The 24,956-nt window shown below is 39.9% G+C and overlaps 1 protein-coding gene across 1 annotated transcript in view; it reads right to left on the bottom strand.

Moving 5' to 3' along the window:
* The window catches only part of PTPRO (protein tyrosine phosphatase receptor type O), a 228,119-nt gene that overhangs the window by 22,791 nt on the left and 180,372 nt on the right, over positions 1–24,956 (bottom strand). Inside the window, exons 13-18 of the mRNA XM_057318901.1 lie at positions 23,964–24,103; positions 20,492–20,624; positions 18,498–18,618; positions 14,061–14,129; positions 5,559–5,594; positions 1,924–2,005 (exon numbers count right to left, since the gene is read on the bottom strand). Of these exons, the coding sequence (XP_057174884.1) occupies positions 1,924–2,005; positions 5,559–5,594; positions 14,061–14,129; positions 18,498–18,618; positions 20,492–20,624; positions 23,964–24,103 (581 nt within the window). The remainder of the gene's footprint in view (positions 1–1,923; positions 2,006–5,558; positions 5,595–14,060; positions 14,130–18,497; positions 18,619–20,491; positions 20,625–23,963; positions 24,104–24,956) is intronic.

Below are 24,956 nucleotides of genomic sequence, written 5' to 3'. Positions count from 1 at the left end.
TGAGAGGACATCACAACCCAGGCCAGCCAATCAGTATTCTCTCCTGTTAATTTTTAAACTCTGAATAAGAAGGAGAGTCAACAGTTCCCTTTGGAAACTGAAAATTCTCGGATGTGATGCTCAGGGGTTGTGGGTGGTTTTGTTTTCCACTGTGAGAAAGAGGTTGGTTTGCAGAGAAAGAGAGAGAGGCCATGACAGAGAGAGAAGTAGAAATGGAAAAAAAAAAAAAAAGCAGGTCTCTGCAGGGGTGTGGCCCCTGGTTCCAATCATTCCTGAGACTGAGCTGTTCCCTTTCCTCCCTCTGGTTTAGCTCTGATTATATGATTCCTTTGATTAGATGAGATATCTCAGCACCCTTTGAAAAATGCCCTCTTTCTTTGGTCTAATTAGTCTGAATGATGTGTCATTCACCATTAAAATCATCTTTTCTTTTTACCAAAAAATGGCTCATTGAATTTTCTTTGATGGTGCACGATAGGAGCACAGTAATAATCACACTGGGGCTTGATGGCATAAGCTGGGAGGTACTCCCAACCCTCCCAGCGAGGGCAGTGATGCTAGCTGTGTCACCAAGGTCACATTGTCGTGTAGGGGTGAAGAGCTGGAGGCTTCAATGAATTTGAAAGTGTACATACATCATAATTTTCATCACCGTTATCAGAATTATCCAGACATTTATTTTTTTCCTGAGTTTGGCATATGTGTTCTTAAAGAAAATCTCTTTTTTTTTTTTTTTCTGAAATGCCATCTTTGTCATAGATCTCCAGCTCACACGAAAGTTCTATTCTCTGAGATGTAGTGTTTGGTGTAGCACCCACAACTTCTTGCACACTCGCGTGCAATGGATAACTGAGCCGGGCTCGGTGTGGAATTTCTGATGACACAGGTGGTAGTTAGGGGGCTTTGTATTTGGTAATCATCCCTAAATTCCCTCGCACTGTATCCACACCAGGACTCCTGCTGCTGCTTGCAGACCTAAGATGTCCTCAGCCGAGGAGGGGAAAGAATAAATACGAAAAACCAGGGCAAAGCAGCTACCTGCGACAGCCTGGTATTTCACACGAAAGAACACCTAAGACCTTTAAGAAAACACTGCCGTATTTAGAAAAGTCACTTGATTTCTTTCTTTTCCCTGGTCTCCTTGAATCACGGCCCACCCAAGCCTTGCTGTAAGAACCTGAAGGATGAGGCCGCCCAGACTGTCCTGAGCTGTGAAATACACGGGAAGAAAACCCAAGGACCGGTTATACCCCTCACACCGCTGAGATCCGAGGCTGACTCCTTTCCATCTCCTCGGATGCGTGGTCGTGGACTCAAAGAATACCCTTGCTTCAGAGAAAGGAGGTGTTGCCATTTGTTTTTCTTTTTCCATGTGAACCATGTATAACTCCCTAATTTCCCCCAAGAGCAAAGGAAACCTCACAAGGAAGTACGAAGCAGAATGCCAGGGGTCCTATAGCTTTAAGGCCTCCCCCTGCCCCACAGGCTCTTCTCCGTCCAGAAGACAAAGGGGGGTTCCGTCTCACCCACCGGCTCACCTACCCTTACTGTGGCCTCCCTGACATAAAGGACGCACTAAAAATTCCCTGAAAGGGAAATTCTGTTTCCCACCTAAATCCTCACCTTGCTTTCCCCCGCACACCCGATTGCACTGGTGTTCAGTGATGGTTTCTCGTAGGACTGTGTTTGCTCACCCCACTACCACGTTTGTTCTCTCTTTTCCACCAGGGTGCCTAGCCCTGACCTGCAAAGGATGCCCTCACTTTCATCAGCGGAGGAGACACGCCCGGCACAGTTACCGTGCTGCCCATTATGAACGTATCGCAAGTCCTGCCCGGTGAGCGGGGAAAGGGCGCCCGTCCCGACCGGCCAGGCCCCATGCCTCATCCACCATAGGAGGTGCGAAATACCTGATCCACTCACCTCAAATTGAAGAGAAAATTTATAGTCAGAGTCTTTGGCCATATCCTTGATGTAGGCGTCAAAGTCATCCAGCTGAACTGGGCTTTACCAAACACAAAGAAGTGTAGGTTTTAAAAATCTGGTTGACAGGTATCTATACTGTTTAATGTCATACTTTTCAAACATGGACGATTTACTCGGAAAAAAGAGAAGCTTTACTGCTCCAAGGTTAGCACTCATCTTTTGTTGCTGTTGTTGAAGTTATCAGTCCCTAATAGGTTGTGATTAAAAAGAGGGGCTTAGAAATTATACTTCTTTGTGATGGGAGAGATCTCTAGATTTTCAATTGGCTCTTACTCTAGCAATAATATATATATGTATATACATATATATATTTACTTATTATATATTATATATAATATATATACTCTAGCAACAAAACATATATATAATATACATATATACACACACACTTATATACATAGTATTTATGTTGTTTCTAGAAAACGCTGATATATGGGGAAGAACAAAGGATTAGAGTCTGAAGAACTGAGATTCGGTTTTATTTTATTGACCATGTGATCATGGAAAATTTGCCTGACTCTTGTGAGATTCACATTCTCATCTATAAAATACTGTGGTCATACTTACCTTCCAAGGTTGACCCATGGTATATTAAAGAACCTTGTAAGTTTAAGCAGCTTTCCAAGTATAAGGCACTGTATTGCTAGCTACATTGTCTCCTCAGAGCAGAGGCAGGGTGCGAGGAAGCACATATCCAGAAAGCTTCTAGAGCCTCCTTCCTAGAAAGCCATGTTTAGAGGCCTGTGTATCTATAAATATATCAAAAAGGCTCAACGGTACAACCAAGTAAGGCTTCTGAGCTTATGTGTCTGTGTCTATCGCTGAAGTTCTCCCCTCTTTCCTTCTTCTTCTCGTGAATAAGAATTATATTTTGCTTCCTACAGTTTTCTGTAGCCGCTTATCCTCCCCGAGTTTACCTATGCCAACCTGCTCCCTAAGCTTCCGCAGGATGCTGTGCTCTGTCATCGAATCCAAGCCATTCCACTTTGGCAGGATCCACACAGCTGACCTTTCCCTTAGTCTTCCTGCGAATTACTCAGCTTATATCATTCACCTGTGGCCTTATGTCCTATTAGCAAATACATAGTATTATTAGTAGTTGTTTGTTTAACATTGTTGATTACCCAATCTGATAGATTATGTTAAGATTTTAGTAGATTTTAAAGGGCGTTACACCTCCCAGAGACACACTTGAATTCTAATGGTTTCATCCAATAGCGTTAATGACTTGTATCCATAAAACACATCCCAGTGCGTATGTTATAATTGCGTAGGCCATATTGCTCGGTTAATCTCTTAACTAGACATGGGCAACATCAGCCCCATGCTTCAGGTGGGACAGCCAAGGCTAAATGAGTCAGCTGAATAGTCCAAGATCACGCAGCTACTCGGCAGGAGAATGCTGACCAGCACCCTGGGAGGATGATTTCTGGTTGAAAGCTGTTCCCACTTCAAACTTGCTATCCTTCCAAAAGACTGGCTAAACCTGGGGCTTCTACCCTAGAATGAACTCTATTAGATCTGCCCTCTCTGGCCGTTGTCTTTGAGAAGTGCATTGACCTTAGGGTTGGATTTAACGATTCTAGCTTTCATCCCAAATGGAAGCACGAATAGGGAAGGCAACCAGAAAATATTTGTGGGTTAGGAAAAGCAAAAGGAAAAGAGAGACAGGAGGAGGGCCAGGAAACAGAAGCATGAACCTCAGGGAGAGGAGGAGGATGGTAAGGAGGAGTAAAAGCAAGCTGGGACGGAGCAGAGATCAGGAGGACAAAGGTTTAGAGGAAAAAGAGAGACGAGAAGGTGGAGCAAAGGAGGGTGAAATGAGAATAGGTACAGACAGGAAAGGGAAGCTAAGGGGGACATGGTGTGGGGTGAGGGGTGGCTTTGGGAGGGGAAGAAAGAGGGTAAAGAGAAAGCAAATAGAAATGTGGGGCAGGGAAGCCCCTCAGGAAATGGCTTTTAGAGAAGGAGGGAGGACCAGAAAGAAAACGAGAAGAAGGAAGGAGGAAGCTGGTTTGACGTGATGTGACGTGATGCAACGTGATATGACGTGACGTGACATGGCTTGTGGGCAGGTCCTACCACACCTACACTCTACCCAGACTTTCGTCCACGTCCTGCTTCTCCTCCTCCCTGTCGGGTCTTGGGAGGAGAAAGCCCCATAGTTTCCCCTTTTGGTGCAGAGACCCTGTCTTCTTACTGCTCGAGTCTATACCTCTCTACCTCACTTAACAACCCAACCAAGAATTTTGGGCAACAAAGTCTTTCTGCTTCTGTCAAATCATTCTTTCCAGGTGACACTACCTCTCTTCTGTTTTAGTTGCTCTTGTCTCTCTTGCATCAGTTGATCTATGCCAATGGAACGCACACTGATTTGAAACAGATTAAGGAAAAAAATTATTCTTTTATCTATCTGTGCCCGAAAAAAATCTGTATGTCACTCAAGGCTGAATAGAAATATTTTGCATCAACTATTCTTTGGTACTATATACTTCATTAGCGTGAATGCCACAGATTTGGCTGGAACACCTAATTGCTTCCTATTAATTCACCAATATTTTATCCAAGGCAAATATCAAAGATGAACTCTACGCACGGAAAATGTTCCACTCTTTATATGCAGAGTTTTAACTAACGGCCTGGAGGTGACACTCTAATTACGCTTTTGAAATCAACTGATGGGTAATTTTTGCCCATCAGAATCTTAATTCTTATGACTTAGCAGTTCAGTAGATAAGTGAAACCATAGGCTAGCTACAGTAATTATTCTTTTCTATTTATTATAAAGATTTCCTGAGACAGCATTTCTCAAACTACTCATTATAACATCAAATGGAGTAAAAGCCTTTCCCTGCACTAAGCACAGCATTTCAAGTATAAAATGGCAAAGGTTTTTGTACGGCTTTGACGTAGCTAACTATTAGAGGTTTCCTTGATTTAGAATGGCAGACCTCCTTCTACAAGACTTTTGTAATTCCTAACAATGCATTCTTTCTCAGTTTTCATATGATGACAATTTTCCTTATTCCCGACTTGTTTTCTGGGATACACTTTCTTAGTGGGTCTCTGCCACCCATATGGGTAAACACCCACACATAATAGTTTAGCTGTTGAAATATACACTTGCCTCTTTTTAAAATTTTATTTATTTAAGTAATCTCTACACCCAACATGGGGCTTGAACTCACGACCCTGAGATCAAGAGTCGCACGCTTCTCCGACTGAGCCAGCCAGGCGTCCCTACATTTGCTTCTTTCTTAAGCATCCCTTCTGTTTGAAGACCAGCAATTGTTTTAATAGACAAAGTGAAGAACTTTATTTAAATCAAACATTTTAAAAAAGAACAGTAAGAAAAACTTACTGTATTATATACTTCAAAGTTTCTAAGACTAATCTTTAATGTTTTCACCACAAAAAGAAACGGTAACTATGTGACAGGATGGAGATGTTGGCTAAATGCTACGGTGGGAATCATGCTGCATTATAACAGTGTATTAAATCAACACATTGCATACCTGAAACTTACACAATGTTATAGGTCAATTATGTCTCAATAATAAGAAACAACTTACTTAGTCAGCTTCCTCTTCTTTAAACCATTTTTACTCCTGAGAATTTAAAAAAAAAAAAAAAGACAGTTTTATCTGGGCAAAAGAATCGATTGACATAATGATGAAACTTGAAGAGCTTTAAATAACTACATCAGGCACCTCAATTTTATTTAATTTTCATTAACCATACCTCCCGTTTGTTTAATTACTTTTCCTTATGTGAGAAGAAGATAATGATGATAATTTCAGATTCACTTCTTAAAAAGTCTATTAGATTACAGGAACATACTTGTACTTTACGCTTTGGATTTGCCAAATACTAAATTCTAGAAATATAATCTCTTGCTACTAGTGGTTATGTGGCTGAAGTATTTTATAAATATATAGAAATATCTGTTGCCTGAAAACTCTGGGACCTATAAGCAAGAAGGAAAGAATTGGGGAATAAAGGGGAGAACTAAATGTCTGGGAGGGTCAGCATGTTGGTTGTCAAAGACTCAAAGAACCTTTTGAGCATCTTCCCCCGGAATGTGAGTTTGGCTATCAGTGTTGGCATGTATCTTTTTTTTTTTTTAAAGATTTTATTTATTTATTTGACAGAGAGAGAGACAGCCAGTGAGAGAGGTAACACAAGCAGGGGGAGTGGGAGAGGAAGAAGCAGGCTCCCAGCGGAGGAGCCTGATGTGGGGCTTGATCCCAGAACGCCGGGATCATAGCCCTGAGCCAAAGGCAGACGCTTAATGACTGAGCCACCCAGGTGCCCCGGCATGTATCTTTAAAAAAAATATATTTATTTATTTGAGAAAGAGCACGCATGAGCCGGAGGGGCAGAAAAAAAAATCTCAAGCTGACTCTGCGCTGAGCACAGAGCCCGACTTGGGGCTCGATCTCATGACCCTGAGATCATCACCTGAGTCGAAACCAAGAGTTGGATGCTTAACTAACTGACACGCTTCTTATAGAATTCTACTATGGCACTGTTCTTATTTAATTTTGAACTAGTTTTTAAAGCTATCTGCAGAACTGTACCTATTATTTGCTAGTTCTTAATTCATTACTATTTTGTAAGTTCAAACACATGTAATGCTAATGTATGCTTCAGTTAATTACGTTTTTAGGGGCTATTGAGGGTAATCGCTCTCAACCAACAAGTAAGATAACTGACCTAAGTTAGTGAATGTGAATATGGTCTCTGCTGAAACACTTCACTACTGTATTTTTATTGTTTTATGTAAATGATAAATATTGATATTATTTTGAGTGACAATTTTTACAAATAGTTTTCCAAGGTCTTTAAATATTGATGGAAGCATTCAAACTTTCAGGAAATAAACCATCTGTAGTAAATAACCAGTGTGATCTGAGTGCTCTCATATGCCAGAATATTTATTTATATTAAAAATTATGGGGGCGGCTGGGTGGCTCAGTTTGTTAAGGCACCTGACCCTTGATTTTGGCTCAGGTCATGATCTCAGGGTGGTAGGATCAAGCCCCGATTCAGGCTCCATTCTCAGCTCAGTCTGCTTGAGATTCTCTCCCTCCCTCTTCCTCTGCCCCTCCCCCTGCTCACGCTCATTCTCTCTAAAAAAATAAGTAAAATCTTTAAAAAAATAAAAATCAGAATTGTGAATGTCTGGGTACCTTCATTTCTAGAAAGGCTGTAGCCGAATGAAGCACTGCTTCCTCTGCTCTCGTAGCCCTTTGTTCATGGAATATTTCTCCCGGTGTCTGTCAGTCACATCTGTGCTCCTCACTACACAGTCCTTCCCAACCCCACCCCCCAAGAGCCGAGCACAGTTAATAGGACACATGGTGGTGCTCAATAAATGCTTAGGGAATTGGGTTGAAACAATATACCTTTGTCATGTTGTCCCCACAATTTTATTTAATGATTCAATGAGGAGTTTGATACTAGACTCAGGAAGTGGAACTGGGAGACGGACAGGAAGTTACGAGGGCAGGGAATGTAGGGAAATATCCACTAAGGCAAGTGGTGTTTCTGGTTTTCATTTCCTGGTTTCAGGCAGTTTTTACTTCTTCCCACTTCTGAGTGACGACCATCCACTCAAGAGCGCCTGTCCTGTTCTCTCTCATCCTCTGTCTTCCATATTTGGGATTTAGAGGGAATAGACATTCTGGTTTTTACTTTGCTTCTCCCTCACCCCCTCAAAACACCACTGTCATGTTGGGCAGAGCCATATCATCTAGGCATTTTGAATAATTTTTACTCAGCTCTTGTGGGGGTAATGCAGTTAATTTTAGGAATTCCACATTCACTTTGTCTCGTGGGAGTTGATGACTTTGGTGTTTTATGACAGAGGAATGTTCGCTGAGATAACTAACAGTTTGGTGAAGTCATGAGGCTGCCAACATATCTTGTGCTTGGGAGTGGGGAAAAAAAAACACACCCCCAAACCAAACCTTTCCTATCCAAACAGACTTTAAGGGAAACTGGGAAGAAACAAATGTATGTGGGAGAGTGACACTGAATAAATTCAGTGCTGAAATATTAAGCTGCTACTATTCAACAGCTGTGTAGAAACCTGATTCCTGGAAGACAGGCACTTTTTTCCTCTCAATCTCATTCATTGATTGAGTGAACTTTACACAGAATGTAAAATTCCACCACACGTTTTCAATGACTTATTGCCAAAAGGGTATGTTTAAGTGGATGTCTTCATGATTTGTGTACAACCTTTACGTTCTGCTTAGATTTTGCAGAATTCCCAATGATTCCACCGGGTTCTCATATCCTTAGGCGGTGGGACAAGGATAGGACTGAATTATGAGACTCTATGGCCACATTGATGGAATTTCCCTACGTTTTCAACTGCTGTGCTAATTCTAAGACTCACATTAGGGGACAACTCACTTTTAAACATGGGAGTGGAGGTTTTGTCAGCCATTCTGACATCAGTGCATTATGGAAAGAGCTAATGGGTGTGCCTGTTACTGTGAACATTTGAGGTGAGGTTTAGGGTGTCATCTTGTCATTGCCAAAGATTTTTTGAGTAATTGGTAACGCTCGTCAGACAAACAGTATATATGCATACATGGTCATGCACATCTTTCAATTTTCGCTTTTACTTTTATCAGATAGGTAAGGTTCAAAATCCTAATGACTTCAAGAAGTTAAGATGCATAACTCTTCATGGTTGTGAGATCTTGGAAAGCCGGCCAGACTGGAATTCATTGCAAAGAGGAGGCAATGGCAGAGACATGGGATTTACAAAGACTAAAAACAAACAAGCAACCCCCCCCCCCCAAACAACAGCCTCCAATACTCTAAATGTCCCCAATTTCATAAATGCTACTTACTCTGTCATGAGCTAACTGGAAATCATCCCCAAATCTTAAAAAGGCATTTAGAGTTATATCGTTCTTTGAATAAAATATGGAGGAAAGCTGAGCAGTTGAAACTAAATGTTGCTTCACACTTGAAATGACAACCGTTGTGAATTTCAAGCAGGCAGATGAATACTTGAGCAGAGCATGAGGTGACTATGGTGTTAATAAAAAGAGAGGAGTAACCATGAATCCAGAGAGAGCTGGTCCCAATGAAATGGTTTTCTCTGAATAGGAAACCTGATCTGAGATGAGGGTAGCCAGAAATCCTGGCAGAATACCATCTCGAAACTAAGCCACCTGGGCACTGGTGCTCGGCTCTGGTTTTGCTATCACCCTGGGAGAAGATTTGAGCAACACTGTGAGAGAGAAAGAGTCTCCTGGTTTCCACGTGAACCACTCATCAGGAAGATTTTACAAAATTAAGGGGAACGTCTATTCCCATGAAGCTGTCAGTTTGGAGAAGCAGGCCGTGGCTGAGGAAGGAGGTGGGGTGGGTGGCTCTGTTATTTCTAGTGGTTGTTAACAGACGAGGTGAAATATGAAGACAAACACATCTGGAGGAAGATTAAAAATGGCTTCTAGCAAATGAAAGCAGGGGAAAACATCCAGGAGTTACTAGATGAAAAGTAGTGAACAGTAGGGACCTCGGGTGGCTTTGTGAGTGGTAAGCTAGGTGTACCTGAAAAAAAGCAAGGATCATGTATTTTACTTCTGTTATATCTGACCTAACACAAGCCTACGGCTGAAAACTGAGTCTATATTCAGTCTATTCTATTGGTTGATATGTGTATGGTTTGCCGAAAGTGACAGAAAGCCTGGGGCTCTACGTTTTGCCTTCTCTTCTCATCTGGAATTAACCATTTACAGTCTCAAGACCATTCTTCTAAAAACGACTGAAGGGTTTTAAAAAAAAAAAAACCAAAACAACAAACAAACAAACACAGCTACTGAAGGGGATTATCCCCCCTAACTTGGGTCTCACGCTATTTGATCAGTACTATAAATGGCAGACCTTGAAGGGGTTGTTGGAATTGGAAGATGTGTTCATCAGGGGGACCTACTAAGAGAGACATGCAAAAAAAGCACAGGCCTGATATAAGCTTAGAAACCAAACTGTGGGAAAGTCAGAGAATTAAGTGGAAAAATTAATACGATAGTATATGCATCTTTTTGTTTGTGTTTGAATTGAAATCTGTGGAGGGTACTTTAAGGGTTTTGGGTACAAGGAGTCTGATGGTAGTAAGAATACTTGAGAATGATCAGGAGTTGTCCAGTGAAAAGTGATGCCTATTTTGAAGGTCAAAATGGAATTTATATGCACTACTCATAACTGAATACTATCTGATATCAAATACTTAAAATATCGTGCTGGCTATGGGTAAAGCCCTATACTCAAAACTGTTATTAAAACCAACTTGGAATAACAGCGATGTGTCCTCATCATCCAGGACAGTCTTCTGACCTCATTACTTAGCACATCAGTGTCTACCATGTTTCAACAGTTTTCCTCTAGTCTCTCTTAAAAAACAAAAGCAAAAACAAAAACAAAAACAATCGCCCCCTCCCCCAAATGATGCTGGTATTAATCTGTACTGTGAGGAAGTCCTTTTTGGTATTTCTTCTATTGCAACTTGAAGTCCTAACCTTGCCAGCTGTATTTATTCTGTCCTTGGAGGAGCTGAAGAACATTTGATCAACTGTCTTTTTGAATAAATAACTTTACAGGTTGCTTTTCATCTTTCTCTCTCCCCCCACTCCCTCCACTCAAAGGCCATTTTTCCTAGCTCATGAACTATATTTATTGCTTTTTTCTGAGTCCTTCTGAAGTTGTCCATATATCTGGATCTGTCTGTACATAATTTAGTACCTAAACACCATGGAAGACTTCAGGACAATGATTTTTGGTTTTCGTCAGGAAACCACTACTTTTTTTCCTACAGCTCAGGAAAAGAAATAGTCCTCCTAGGTATGCTAGTCCCAGATTTTAAGATTATTGTTATTAGATTTTATATAAACTGAAAAGGATACTCTTTGAGATTTGATTATTAAAACAATTTAAAGGTTAAGAAAATGAGAATTTAAAGGAAGCTGCTTTTACAGAGGAAAGAATAGATTTTGGAGACACCTGGGGTTGGAACCTGGATTCTCTAGATAGTAGTATGATGTTAAGATAATCTCCTTAAGCCTCTATTTCCATATCTCTAGGATGGGGCTCTGCAGAGTTGCGGGATAATTAAATAAGATAATTATACAAAGAGGTTTGCACTTAGTTGTTCAATATTCATTGAGTTAGCATTACTTTGAAAACACTAACACCTGTACAGTAAAGTATTCTGGGCTTCTCTATGTGAATGCATTTCTCCCTTCTTGGAAATACAGAGCTCTCTAATGGATGGAGATGGTAAGGAAAATAGGGAAGCACCATTTACAAAGATGAGAAGCCAATGCATTGACTGAATGAAGAAACAAATGACTAGTAATAAATGGAAGAAAAGCTTGCCAAGAACATCCCAAGAAGAAAATTTTAATTGGAAAAACATTACAGTTAGTTAGCATCTTGGTACCATGAACTATTTCACTCCATTTCAACACATGATTAATAATTTTAGATGCCATCCAAACACATCAGATAATTAGAGAGAGTTTTTCCTTTTGGTTTTACTTTTGGAGAGCTAACTTTATAGACTTTGTGTTAGGTAAACAGTAAAAAAAAAAAATCACTTACCAAGGATTAATATAAAATGCCAAAAGATAATCAGTCCAAAGACATGAGGGTAGCAGGGTTAAGAAAGCAAATATACTCCTACGCCTGTGAGCATTAATAGATATAACAGATGTAGAGATGAAAAAGTGGCAAGAGTTAGTAACATAAACTGTGAACAGATATCAGTAAATTACCTACTGGGATCAATTAAAATGACAAGCATCTTAATTACGAATAAAGATTATTCCATTCTGCAAAATTGAAACGTGAAGGCTTACGTGCTATCGTATGGCCAACACCAGCTTTATGCACACACATCCATATTGTAATCAGATATATTCCTTTCAACCTATTTTGTGCCGATTAGTCTGCTATTAAGTGATTACAAGTTACATTCAGTTAATTGAGGCTCTTAAATGCCTCATTTGTTACCTCCAGTCTTATTCTTGGATATTGTTACCTTTGTCATGCTTGAACCAATTTTAAGGAACCATTATAACATCATTGGATCGCTAACAGCGGCTTGCGTGAGGAAATATCAACCAACAGTCAATTTCCGCTTATACTGATTCTGGTAAACACCCCAAGCTTCCGGGACACGTTCTCATAAAGCTGCACTCCTAGGTGTGACTTTCTATATTACTTTTCGTTTACGTTAATACAGCATCGCAGAAAAATCACCCTTAAAACAGAGCGATGGGAGGACGCTTAGGTATCATTGATTCAAGACAAGTAGCTCATGGAAACTGCCTGGTCCGTAATCTGACTAATACTGAGCTGAGTGGGAGCAAAATCATATCGTCATACTTTACTTCTAATTCAGTCTGTTGGTTTAAAAAGCGCGGTATGAGTTCAATTTCAGGTATTCAAACCACGTGCAAAATAGAACATTCATTAATGTAGATTTTAAAACGTCCTATGGCTGCGTCTATAGCTACATTGAGAACCAGGAGGGGAAATGCTGTCACCTTGTCACTTTAGTTACTACAGATTCCCACTGAGATATCTATTCTGTCAGCCAGAACATGCTGGTGCTGGAAAAACCATCTTTGCCAAGAGCAGGAGGAGAATTTTCTAGATTTTCTAGAAAGATCCTGAAGTGAATTCTCTTTTGCCTTAGCTCTCCCGTAACTGGTGTCCCATATTCTGTCAATTGTGACTGTGCAGTTAGTCAATACACAGCTATCCTGAGTCCCAGGTATAAGTGGATTAATTCCTAGATGGGCTGTTCTTCACTGCTTTGTGACTGGGTCTTTTTAAAGCGCGAGCCACGCAAGAAACAAAGATCAGTGAATTAGTCTCTTAATCTTGGCAAGATGTTAATATATTTGAACAAACCTAGAACTGTTCACTGACTTTTTACCATCGAGGGGTTATGGGTTTTCTTTCTTCACAGTTGGATTAGTTGTCGTTTAATAGCAAAATTCCATTCAGGCTAAAATTTTAAAAAGTACAACATACTGTCTTATTAAAAAGAATCCTATTTCAACTAGACTTTCCACTGCCAGATGCCCGTTCAGGGAAGCAGAAGTTATATTCTGATTAAAGCCCTCCGTCCCTTATTGATTCCGTTATGTTTCTAGCCTCTCCTATCTATTTCTTGAAGATCACCATTTTGGGGGGTTAGGAAAACAAGAAAAAAAAAAGACCATTTAGCAAGGATTAACATGAAATGTATACGTTTAAATAAATGTGTTTTGCATGGTGGCTTGCAAAAGAAACAAACCTGATCATGTAAGCAGGGCTGGCTTTATATTAAATGGTTACTTCAGTAGCAATTTTGTTGGGTATCCATTGCAGCGCAGAGGATAGGATCGTTAATTCTCATGTATCAGTGTTAAGGTATAATATCAAGCAATTTAATCTCCTGATAAAGCGTTCTTAATTCTCCAAATACCTCCTCCCTCTAGGTCCTTCATACTCGAGAATGGGGGGAAAAATAAGGCCAGGTTTTCCCAATGGACTTTACTGCCTTTGCTATTTATTCACCTGTAAGTGTAAGAGCCGAGAGCCCTGGGCTGTACATGTCTACTGGATTTTGAACAGAAATGGGGGCTCATATTCTCAGGAACTGAAATGTCAGTTTGAAATTGAGATGCTGCCCTGTCTCCTGCTGCTTTGCTGGGGTCTGTCCTGTGTCTTCGTCACACTTACTCGTTCAGTGTGACTCCTGCATTGAAGCCCTTTGTCAGCATGGTTTCGAGCTATATCCATGCCTGTGTTAGTCCTTTGTTTAAAACAGTGAATAGTCAGCAGACTAAGACATTTTCTCTACTTCACAACCGTAGTAAACCTATATAAACTAATACATCCAGTGAAGAAAAGCTAACCTTGGAAGGTCCACTCTCACCGAAATTGCAAAAGGACAATCAGACAAAACCATGCATCCCCCAAAGAGAGTAAAATAAAGTTTGGATAACACACACAGCATAGATAAGCTATCTAGAGGCTTGTTCCAAAGTAATTCTCACCAGTTGTATGGAAGCTTTCCATCCCTCTCCAGAGATGCAAAGTTGACAAAAGTTCCTGCTCCGCATTCCCTGTTTGAAAGGAACCACAAAATCAAGGTTACTGCTTGACAGAGCACTCTTTTACCTTGACATAAAAGAAACTCTCTACTGGCTTATCATCACAGCGATAAATTAAAAAAAAAAAGAAAAAAAAGCTAATATAAGTTCCATGTGTTCCTCTTTCGCATGCAATGCAAAATAGAAAGATAAAAAACTTTTTCATAAGGTTGCACAAGCCCTAATCAAGTTGTTTGAAGTCAGGAAGAGTTGGTTTACAATCTTTTCCAAAGGGCACTTGTGAACCTAACATAAATCTTTGAGCTATTTGGGGTATATGGGTTTCACAAAGCCTCCTAGCCCGAGGGTTTTCTGTTTTTAGCACATACTCTTTGTGGGGTTGTTTTTTAAAGCAGTTTGATTTCCTCTCTAAAATGATGGTGGATGAAGTTGGATTATTTTTTTCCTCCAAAATTTTCCCCTCATGTAGGGATGCCTGTGTGATTTATCACTTGAGATAAGAGTAAAGAGAGTGAGACATATTGAAACAGATTGGCTTATGCAGTGCCTTGTATCCAAAAGGTTGCTTATTAATCTGTCCGTAGAAAATACTGTTAAAGTTTTTTTTTTTTTTTCCAGAAGAAGTGGAAGACAAAGGTAAACATATTCTCATGCCTTCTCACCTTTGCCTAATGTCATGGATAAACAACACAGCTCACCGGGGCTCATGCACCTCATTCTCCCCCTAGATGAAACTGATGGACTTACTCAGAATTGAAGCAGAGATTTTGACATTATTGGCACATCTGTTAATCACCTTAGCGATCTCCCTGTTCTTATTACCGAGTGTAAGAACAGTTTTCTTCCTTGAAAGATGTACTACTATATTGTTGTATCATGCTGTGTTAGAAATTACATATCCTCAATGAATTTTCCTTTGTTAATTTCCCATATGTAGGATTTATTTTACCCTGTAATTCAATGGGTCTTACCTGGTGCTCAAGGATAAAATTTAGAGCTCCGTGAACATAGTGGGGGAAAAGCACATCTTGTTTTCACAACCTCTAACTGAAATCTAGCAATTCTTTTAATTACTAAAATAGGCAATAAGCCACAATAGTATCATCAGTGCTAGCGAGATTGCTAACCACAGAAACTGCACATGTTTTTCTATAATGAACCTGTTGCAGGTATCGAAATATTGTTCATATTCATCACTCTGATGAAATTATGAGAGTTATTAGATACCCTAAATATTATCTAATGTATTAATAAAGAAACATGCAATGCAGTTGTTGTTAAATACTCTGATTACCATATTTTAAAATAATTAATTTCTTTGTAATCCTAAGTATTTTATTTTTTGCAATTAAAAAGAAAGCTTTATTCTTGGAAGAGATCCACAGGCTTAATCAGATTGCCAGAAAGGATCATGGCACAAAAACTGTGAAGAATCTCTGCTCTAATGGTCGGCTGGCTGAACGAGAACCACTTCTCCTAAACCTCTTGCTGTATGCACCACAGAGAACGCTCCTGGAATGGTACCCATTACCACACCTACTACCACCCCCTCCACTATGATTATTATGAGCTGACATTTGTTGCATGCTTCCCAATTACGGCATTATTGCTCTTGACCAACCACTTCCATATACACTCTTTCCCTTGCTTCCAGGCTACACACTCTCTTAGTTTTTCTTGCACTCCACTGGGTGCCTCTGGCCAGTCTCCTTTGCTCTTATCTTTTTTTTGCCTCCCTAAAAATCTGAGTATTAGATTGTTCTGGTGCTTAATCCAGGGCCCTCTTCTCTCATTTATGCTCTCTCCCTCCAGTAATGGAGAATTTCATTCAGTCTATTGCTTTAATACCAACTTATATCTTCAGTCCAGACTTCACTCCTGAACACCACTTTTATGTTCAATTGCCTACCCCACAGCTGAACTTGCCGTCTTCTCAAACTTCTCATTTCCAAGACTGAAGCCTCGACGCCCCCCAACTCTGAAATCCTCACCTGGAATCCTATTTCAGTTGACGGCAACTCCATCCTGAAAGTTGCTAGCACCAAAACCCTTGCAGTCATCTTTGACCCTTATTCGTTTCCATTTCACCTTCGATCTGTTAGCAAATCCCCTTAGCAAATGCCTCTATTGTCAAAATATATCCAGAATCTGATCATTTCTCCCCACCTTTATTGCTGCGACCCTGGACTAAAGCGTTACCATCTCTTGCCTGGGGTACTGTAATGGAGGTCCCCGTTAATAGGCCTGCTTTGCCTCAATACAGGCTGTTTTCTTTTCTTTTCTTTTTCTTTTTTTTTAAAGATTTTATTTATTTATTTGACAGAGATAGAGACAGCCAGCGAGAGAGGGAACACAGGCAGGGGGAGTGGGAGTGGGAGAGGAAGAAGCAGGCTCATAGCAGAGGAGCCTGATGTGGGACTGGATCCCACAATGCTGGGATCACGCCCTGAGCCGAAGGCAGACGCTTAACCGCTTAACCGCTGTGCCACCCAGGCGCCCCCAGGCTGTTTTCTAACGTAAGTCGACTCTTCTGTCCCAAGTCCTGCAATGGCTTGACTCAGAATAAAAGCAAGAGTCTTTATAACGGCTTACAAAGCAATATGTGATCTGACATCGTCTCCGGCTGCTCCTCCCTTCATTTCCTCTGCGTTAGCTGCACTAAACTTCCTGTTACTCTTTGAACTTGTTCCAGCCTCAGGGCCTTTCCACTGGCTCTTGCCTCTACTGGGCGTACTCTTCTGCCAGAAAGCACATGGCTCACTCCCTCACATCCTTCACTTCTTTTCTCAAGTATCATCCTTTCAGTGAGACCTATCCATATCCCAGAGCTCCTGTCCGTATACTCCGCACACCTGTTAATTTCCCTTACTCTGCTCTATTGTTTTTCTCTTACTGTCTGCTCACACACCACGCAACCTTTTTACTTCTATCAGTGTTATTATCTATCTCCTCTGCTAGAATACTAGCTCCATGAAGGCAGAAATTCTTGTCTGTTTTATATACTGTCATATCCCAAGCATCTGGAAGAGTCTGGCACACAGCAGGTGTCCATTAATATTTATCAAAATATCCATTAATATTTATTCATATTAATGAATGAAGTTTCAGTGAACTGCACAAGGTCACATAGATTGTAAATTAGGGTTTGATCCCAAGGAGTGTAATTTCAGAGCTCTCTATACTAGTCACAATGCGGTATCACCTTCCTCCCTGTTCTTCTAAGATTTGTTTAAATGCCAACACTTATAAACCTTGATTTTTATACTCAGAACTAATCTCTTTTCTCTACATTCATGGAATCCCATTTTTATCTCCTTTCTGCGGCAGGTGAGTTTATACCTTTAAATATATTTCTTTATGTACATATCTCCAGCTACGTTCTAATTTCCTAGTGGACAGCTTGGACGTCTGATTTTTATTTAATCGTGCCAGATAAGACACTGATTAGATCATTATTGGATGGATAAATTTATTTATGACTAGGTAACTGATAGAACTCTGAGAAAGAAGAAGGATGTTGATTGACAATTCAGCAGGCTAACACTGGGTAAATATAAATTTCAACCCAAATTTCCCAAACCCAGCAGTATTCAATGAGGCAACAATTTTTAAGAGAATTGATGGATTGTTCTGATAATATAGGAGACCACTGAAAGTACTTGAGAATGTGCTTTGATAAATGCATCAGTGGTCAAAGGGATAGGGAATCAGCAAAATCATAAATCAAAAGTCTTTTCTAGCTGCAAGAAAAATGAAAACTGCCTCAACTCTGAGTAGTAGGAACAAAACTAATAGGGGACCTCAAATGGACCTAATCATAAACTCTACAAATGTTTGCTGATAAAACAGCTTTGGCAGAACTGATGAAGAGCGGGACTTTTTTCTTTCTTGCGGTCTGTCCATATATTCACTCCTTTCATTAATCATACTGGGTAGCCAGAGATCTTCATTTTACTCCAAAGTATATTTGAAAGTATCCAAATGTCATTAATGGATCCCTTTGTGTGGGTTCCTTAAAATGACAAGACTGATAGTAAGAAGCCTGGACTTGTGTAAACAATCCTTTGCTCTGTCATTTCAATGGTAATGTTTTCTAAAATAACGTTTAAAAGCCTACTTCAAAAACACACAAAACAGACACTGAAAACCAAAATCAAACTTACCGCTATGCAATTCAAATATTAAATTAAAATATTTTAAATGATAAATGAAAGTATTTTAGTAGTATTAAAATAATTATAAATTAAATTTATAAATTAAATTACGAATTAAAATACTTTAAAGCCCCACTACATGACTTAGGTCTGCAAAAGCAGACCTGTAGTATAAATTAAAATATTTTAAAGCCCTTGGGTAGAAGATCCACAAAAGTGAACTTACCTTGCCATCTGCAGGTGCTTTTTCCTCAGAATGATAAGGGTCACGAGCAGCAGCCCAATTAACAACGTGCTGAGGATGGCCAGCACCGAGATGACTACCACATTGGGGTTCATCTCTGTAACTAAAGAGAGAAGCCATGCATTTTCATTATAACTCCATTATACGAAACTGATAGGAGCACTCATCATTTTCCATTGATTTTTAACAGCGCTGAACGTATCATGATGACAATAACAGCAACAATGATGTTTCTCCAATGACCTCCTCTTGGTCAAACATAACCTAGTAAAGCAGATTGATAAATGGCGTTCAGGTGCCTAGCAGAATTGTGTCCATCTCAAAGGCTTACATTCAGAATGTTCTTATACAGGAAAACTACACACTACGAATAATGCCTGGACCATAGTTTAAATTCCTTTGAAAATCACAAAATCTAGAAGTCATCATCATGGATTATTACTGTTTAGGATTTTCAGAAGTTTAGAGAATGGCAGGTTTTCATTTTATGCCTATGACTTTGAAGTCAGAAAGCACAACTGTATATTTCGCTCACAACTAATAACGTATATGAAAACGGCATTAGCAAGCTGCCATCTGCTGCCACACTTGACACGTCGCTAGAAGCAGGCATTCTGATGATCTGTAACCATATGTTGAGAGGCTCTCCATCTGCACAATTCAAAGGATTAAACCTATTAATAAGTGGTGGGGCCCTGAAGAGCAGGGGCTGTGCCCCTTCCTCGTACTTTCTATGGGAGCTGCTACGGAACATGCACCTTGCAAGAGGGAATATATATCAAATGTTCTTATAAATCTCTTAACCAGAGACCGGCCAGAGCCGGGGAGAATGGTACCATCCTCTGCCTTGATCCTAAAATCACAGAGCTGGCCGGTGCATTCAATCCCTAAGACTCTGTGTATTCGCCACTTCCCATTTGGGCCAGCATGACTCCCGTTCATGGGCAGAGTAATTGAACAGAAAGAACATTAGACTCATGATCAGAAGACCTTTTTCAAGTTCATTTGACTACTAACTGCCATTCGGAGAAGCTATTTTATCTGTCTCCCTGGACTTCATTTCCCTCACTTGTAAATAAGTTGAATAATACACCTGTTTCACTGGGTTGCTATAGCAACGACAAGGAATAGTGGACAGGAAAGGCTACTTGGAATGCTGTATAAAGACATAGAAGTGAGAGACCGTTAATATACTTGGCGGGTCCGTTTTTGGTCCTCTTTTCTGGAAAAATAAAAATTTAAAGCAGAAAACAAAAGGCCATTCTAGTCATCGCTGAATAGAGTGGCTCCATATAAGATGAATGCGACAGAAATGACAATGCACTAGTAAAGGGATCGTGTGACGCTGAGAGCAGGTGTTTTACAGGTGGTGTTGTGGAGGGTCTCAGAACGCAGAGTCAGCCTCCAACAAACAGGGCAGTAACACTTATAACTCAGAAGAAAAAAAAGGAAGCACCGTTATTCTAGAGCTTTCATTAATTTCTGATTCCCCCTTTTATGGTTTGGCTTGGTTGGGAACTTGCCTGCTTTGACCTGGGAATTTAATATTGTCATTGCTTGACCAGGGACGGCTAAGGCCAAGGAGACAGTAGCCGAGGCCGAGTGGATCAGGGTACTGTGGCCACCACTGGGGAGGAGGATGGGGCCGGCAGAGTGGACGGGGGCAGCTATCACTCACACGGCGTGTGTTAGGGCTCTTCATTTCTATGCCTCGAAACAGCTCCATGGGGGACGTATATTATGATTCCAGTTTTACAGATGAGAAAGCAGAGGTTCAGAGATGGTAAATATCTTTCCCTCAATCACATAGCTAGTAAGTGCAGTGAAGGCCTCCCTGTCCCCAGAGCCTGGAATGTTTCAGCTGGAACATGGTTCAATTAAAGGGTAGAGTACATATATTTGAAAAGAAAACAGAAGGAAAATCGAGAAAGATAAAACTTCCAAAGACAGCAGATTCCACAAATGCACAGCATTACCCATTGTTGAGACGGCTATGAATGTGGGGACACTGGGGCTGTCGTGGCTGAAGCTGGTGACACTACAGTTGTAGGCCGTGGCAGGAAGGAGGCTGGAGATGGTCACAACATGAGAGGAAACAGAAATCGGTTCCTGGAGACGCAGAACATAGATGGATGTCACATTATCTTCCTCTGTTTTGTGTCTTTTTAGACTGTTTTTCCGAGTTGAGTGGATAATACACAAACAGAGTAAAACGTTTAAAAGATGCGAGAGGATAGCAGTGAAAAACAAGTTTCCTTCTTGCCCTGCTTTCTACCTCCCCAGTTCCTTCCACGGAAGGAGCCATTGTTGTCAGGGTTTTTTTTTTTCCTTCCCATCTATACTTAATGAATGTGAAGACAGAAGATACAGCTAAGCGAAACCTAAGTGATAACGTGGTTTACACATCACGCTGCTTATTTGTTACCTTGGTTATCAGTGTGTTTTGGTGGTCTTCTCGCATCAGCACAGATAGAGCTGATGTATTCTTCCTAAGGGCTGTGTAGAAATTCACTGAAAGGACCTACTCTATTTAACCAGTCCCCTACTGAGGAATGTTTCACTTGTCTCTGATTGTTTGCAATTACAGACAGTGCCACAGCGAACAGAATTTTAAATTATGGGAACAAACATCTATGGACACACACTCACTTAATACACGTATGTGTGTATGCATGTATACTCATACATACGTGTGTGTGTGTGTACATGTGAATGTACGTACATATATGGATACTCATATTCCCAGCAGTTGAATGATGGGTCCAAAGGTTGTATATTTTTCAAAATTTTGAAAGCTATTGACAAATTGCCTTCTTTAAATTTTTCCTTTTTTTTAAAAGACTTTATTAGTTTATTTGAGACAGAGAAAGAGAGCTGACCAGTGTGGGGAGAGGCAGGCTCCCCGCTGAGCAGGGACCGTCCCTGCCCCCAAAGCGGGGCTCAATCCCAGGGCCTCGAGATCATGACCTGAGCCAAAGGCAGACACTTACCGACTGAGCCACCCAGATGCCCCAACAAATTGTCTTCTATAGACACTTTCCAAGTTATCCTGCTGCCCTCAACGTGTGACAACATCTCGTCTCCTACACTCCTTCCAATCCAATATATTTGTAAACTCTTTGAGTTTTCCCAATCTTCTTAGTGGAAATTGCACCTCATTACAGATTCATTTTGCGTTTCTTTTACCATGGGTGAACTTGATCATCTTTTCATACGTTTAAGTGTCTTTCGTGTTTATTTTCTATGAAATACTTGTTTTGGGCTATTGGTTTTCATTTTTTTTAAATCTGTAGTTGCTCTTCATATGTTCAGGACACTATCCTCTGTCCGCCTTCTCAGCTTTTAAACAGCAACCAAAGGCACAGCAACTTTGTGTTCTCAACAACATTTAATAGCAACTTTTCTTTTTTTTTAATTTGTCACATTAGAATTTTTACTGATGTATACAGCACTTGTTTCATGTACATATAGGCGCTTAATAAATGGGGAGTTGCAATTTCACTCAACTTGTTTCGTTAGTATGGTCGAATGACAGAAAAGCTATGACTATCATAGCAACTCTATTTTAATAGGCTAGAAGATACTTTCAGGTGACAACATTTACAGTTTTGCTAATTCTTTTCTTTTTCCTTATGTACAACTGCTCTAATTATCAAAATATAATGTATTATCTATTTAAATGAAAAATTTTAAGCTTGTATCGTATGTCCTTTTCAATTTCATTTTCCAGTAGTTTTTATTATACTTGAGGGAAGTGTCCATCAATGAATTACTAGAAAAAGAAAGTCCTCACAACAGACAGTTTAAGAAGCACAACTCTAGTGCACAGGTTAGCAAGTTATAGCCTGCAGTCTATTTTTCTAAAGTTTGACTGTAACACAATCACATCTGCTTGTTTACCAATTGTCCATGGCTACTTTCACTTAGTAAGGCTGAGTAATTTTGAAAGAGACCATATGACCCTCAAAGCCTAAAATACTTTTTTTTATTATAATAATATTTTTTAATTATATTATGTTAGTCACCATACAGTACATCCCTGGTTTTTCATGTAAAGTTCGATGATTCATTAGTTGGTTATAACAGCCAGTGCACCATGCAATACGTGCCCGCCTTACTACCCATCACCCTATGCTTGAATAGAACAAATTGTTAATTTGGTGAGCCAATGATTAGACCAGCGACAAGTACCACAGTACAATATAAAAATATGAGCCAGCGTAACATTCTTTTTCAAAACAGGGATCCAAAACACTCCTGCCTAAAGAGATGAGAGCCGTCAGCACTTATTTCCAATTCCACCTTTTGTACTGTTCTATGGAAAGACTTTTGCTAGCAAGACTCCGTTGTAGGAAGTAGCTGCATAACCATTGTTTTCGGAAGGGGAGGCATTACTCTAGGTGCAGAGAAGAAAATCCACTACTGGCAAAGCAGTTATTTCCAAAAAGGATTCTTAGAACAGGAAAAAAAAAAAAAAAAAAAAAAGATGAGCTGTTCAGATCAAAAAGAGATAAGTTTGTACAAGAGAATATCAAAAGAGGAAAGAAATCAAAGCAAATTATCTTAACACTCGTATGAAAAGATTCCTATTCCCAGAAATCCTTTCTTCTTTTCAATCTCCTGAACTGCATTATTTAAAAAGCATCAATTATTCATGTTCATAGAATTAGTCTGTACACTGCATTCTGTGACATCCGTCACAAACTTGACCTTTCCCTTCCATGTCTGGCTGTAAAATATTTCTTTTCGTGTGGCTTTGTTACCCTCGGAGCTGCTGGTTCGTCTCTCTCCTTCCCTTCGGTTTGACCTGGTGAATAACTCAGCAGTCATTCTATCTGCTACTTGCGATTCTAAAGCTTTAACAATCACCTCTCTCCGCCTTCACTTTCCCAAGCAAAATTGTCCTCCTTACTAACTAGAAATGGTCCCTTCTTTAAATTCTTTTAGTAGAATGGATCTCTCTATGGCACTTGGGTTTTACCTTAATTATTTCTAGACTGATGCAATATCCGTAACTACATGAAAAAAATTTTAAAGGCAAGTATTGATTCTACCGTTCGTAGCACACATAGTGCCTTTCACATAACTGGCAATCAGTTCATATTTGTTAAATTATATTGTATATGGCAGTGTCTATCCCTTTGATCTATTTAATGGCAATAGGAAAAATGAACCCCTTCCAGGCCTCAGTATGACCCAGGGCGACTAAGGATTAGGAACAAAAGATACATGCGAAGATGAAAATCAACTTTGCCACTTGGCAAATTGGTTCTTAGAGTTAAGACTTGCCCTAAGCCGATTGTTAATTTCCATCATTGAAATACAAAAGTGCAAACGAACTTTTGTTTTCATTTTCTATAGTTAAACAAATAAAAGACTGTCATTTACTCAGCTAATTAGCCTTAATCTAAAATGAACTCAGACAAGGAAAATCAAAAAGTCCAGTACCTGGAGTTTTGTTTCTTGACTCGAGCCAACTTGTTGACAGAAGACTTCAAAAAAGTCAGCAACTCCCTCTTCTACCCACAGCAAAGTCACTGAAGTCTGGGTTTTATTCACGGCAAACAGTGATTTTGGAGGAGCTGGTTCTGAGCAAAGGCAGAGTTTTAAAAAATTTCATTTAATTGAATACATTATTTTTTCTTTCACCGATTGGCAGGATGAAACAGGCAAAAAAAAAAAAAAAAATCCCAAATACAGGTAGTTAAGAGCAACATTGAAATGTTATATTATTGCTTTTGAAATATGTACCAACACAGTCGTCATCTAACTTGGAAGGCAGAATATTTTGCCTTTTTCTCCCCCTTCCATTTTATACTTCCCTCTTCGGAACACTTCTGTTTTCTACTTCAGCTTTATGATATCCATCATCTATTAATAGTTTTTGTGTCATCCGCACCGGGGCTAGCCCTGCCCTGATAATACAGAGCCGTCTGCAGGAGACACAAAAATGTATACTTAGAGAGTTGAGAAAAATGAAAGTGGTTTGTTCCCACCTAACAGAGACATTCAGTCTGGTCCTTAGCCAAAAACCTGTCTTTCTTTTCCGGAGACTATTTGGAATAAGTTAGTCCGAGGAATGGCTTCTTGAAAATTTAGTCGAAATTCAGAGGGGTAAAGATATGATTTTTTTTTTAAAGGAAAGGATCAATGGAAGGGGACTGGATGGTTAATAAAATGTTAGAGGACTGAGTTCTTTATCTTCTTCTTTTAGACATTTAATCGTGATCAATAAATTAATCCATTAGTCAAGTTAACTGTGCCCCTTCGTACTCATTTCCAGTAAGTGAGTCACGGGATTTGTTGGCTTGACACCAAACCCCTGCCTGTTCCCTAGTTTTAGGAAGTGGTCTTGTGTCTTGTTCCCCCATTCCTGAATCTCTCCTACTCTCCTCCCTGTGCCCTGTCATTTGGGTGTTGTCTTTCCCTTGAATTCCTCCA

Source organism: Ursus arctos, unplaced genomic scaffold, assembly GCF_023065955.2.
Source record: "Ursus arctos isolate Adak ecotype North America unplaced genomic scaffold, UrsArc2.0 scaffold_26, whole genome shotgun sequence".
Lineage (NCBI taxonomy): Eukaryota > Metazoa > Chordata > Mammalia > Carnivora > Ursidae > Ursus > Ursus arctos.
This window is presented reverse-complemented; position numbering and strand designations above follow the sequence as displayed.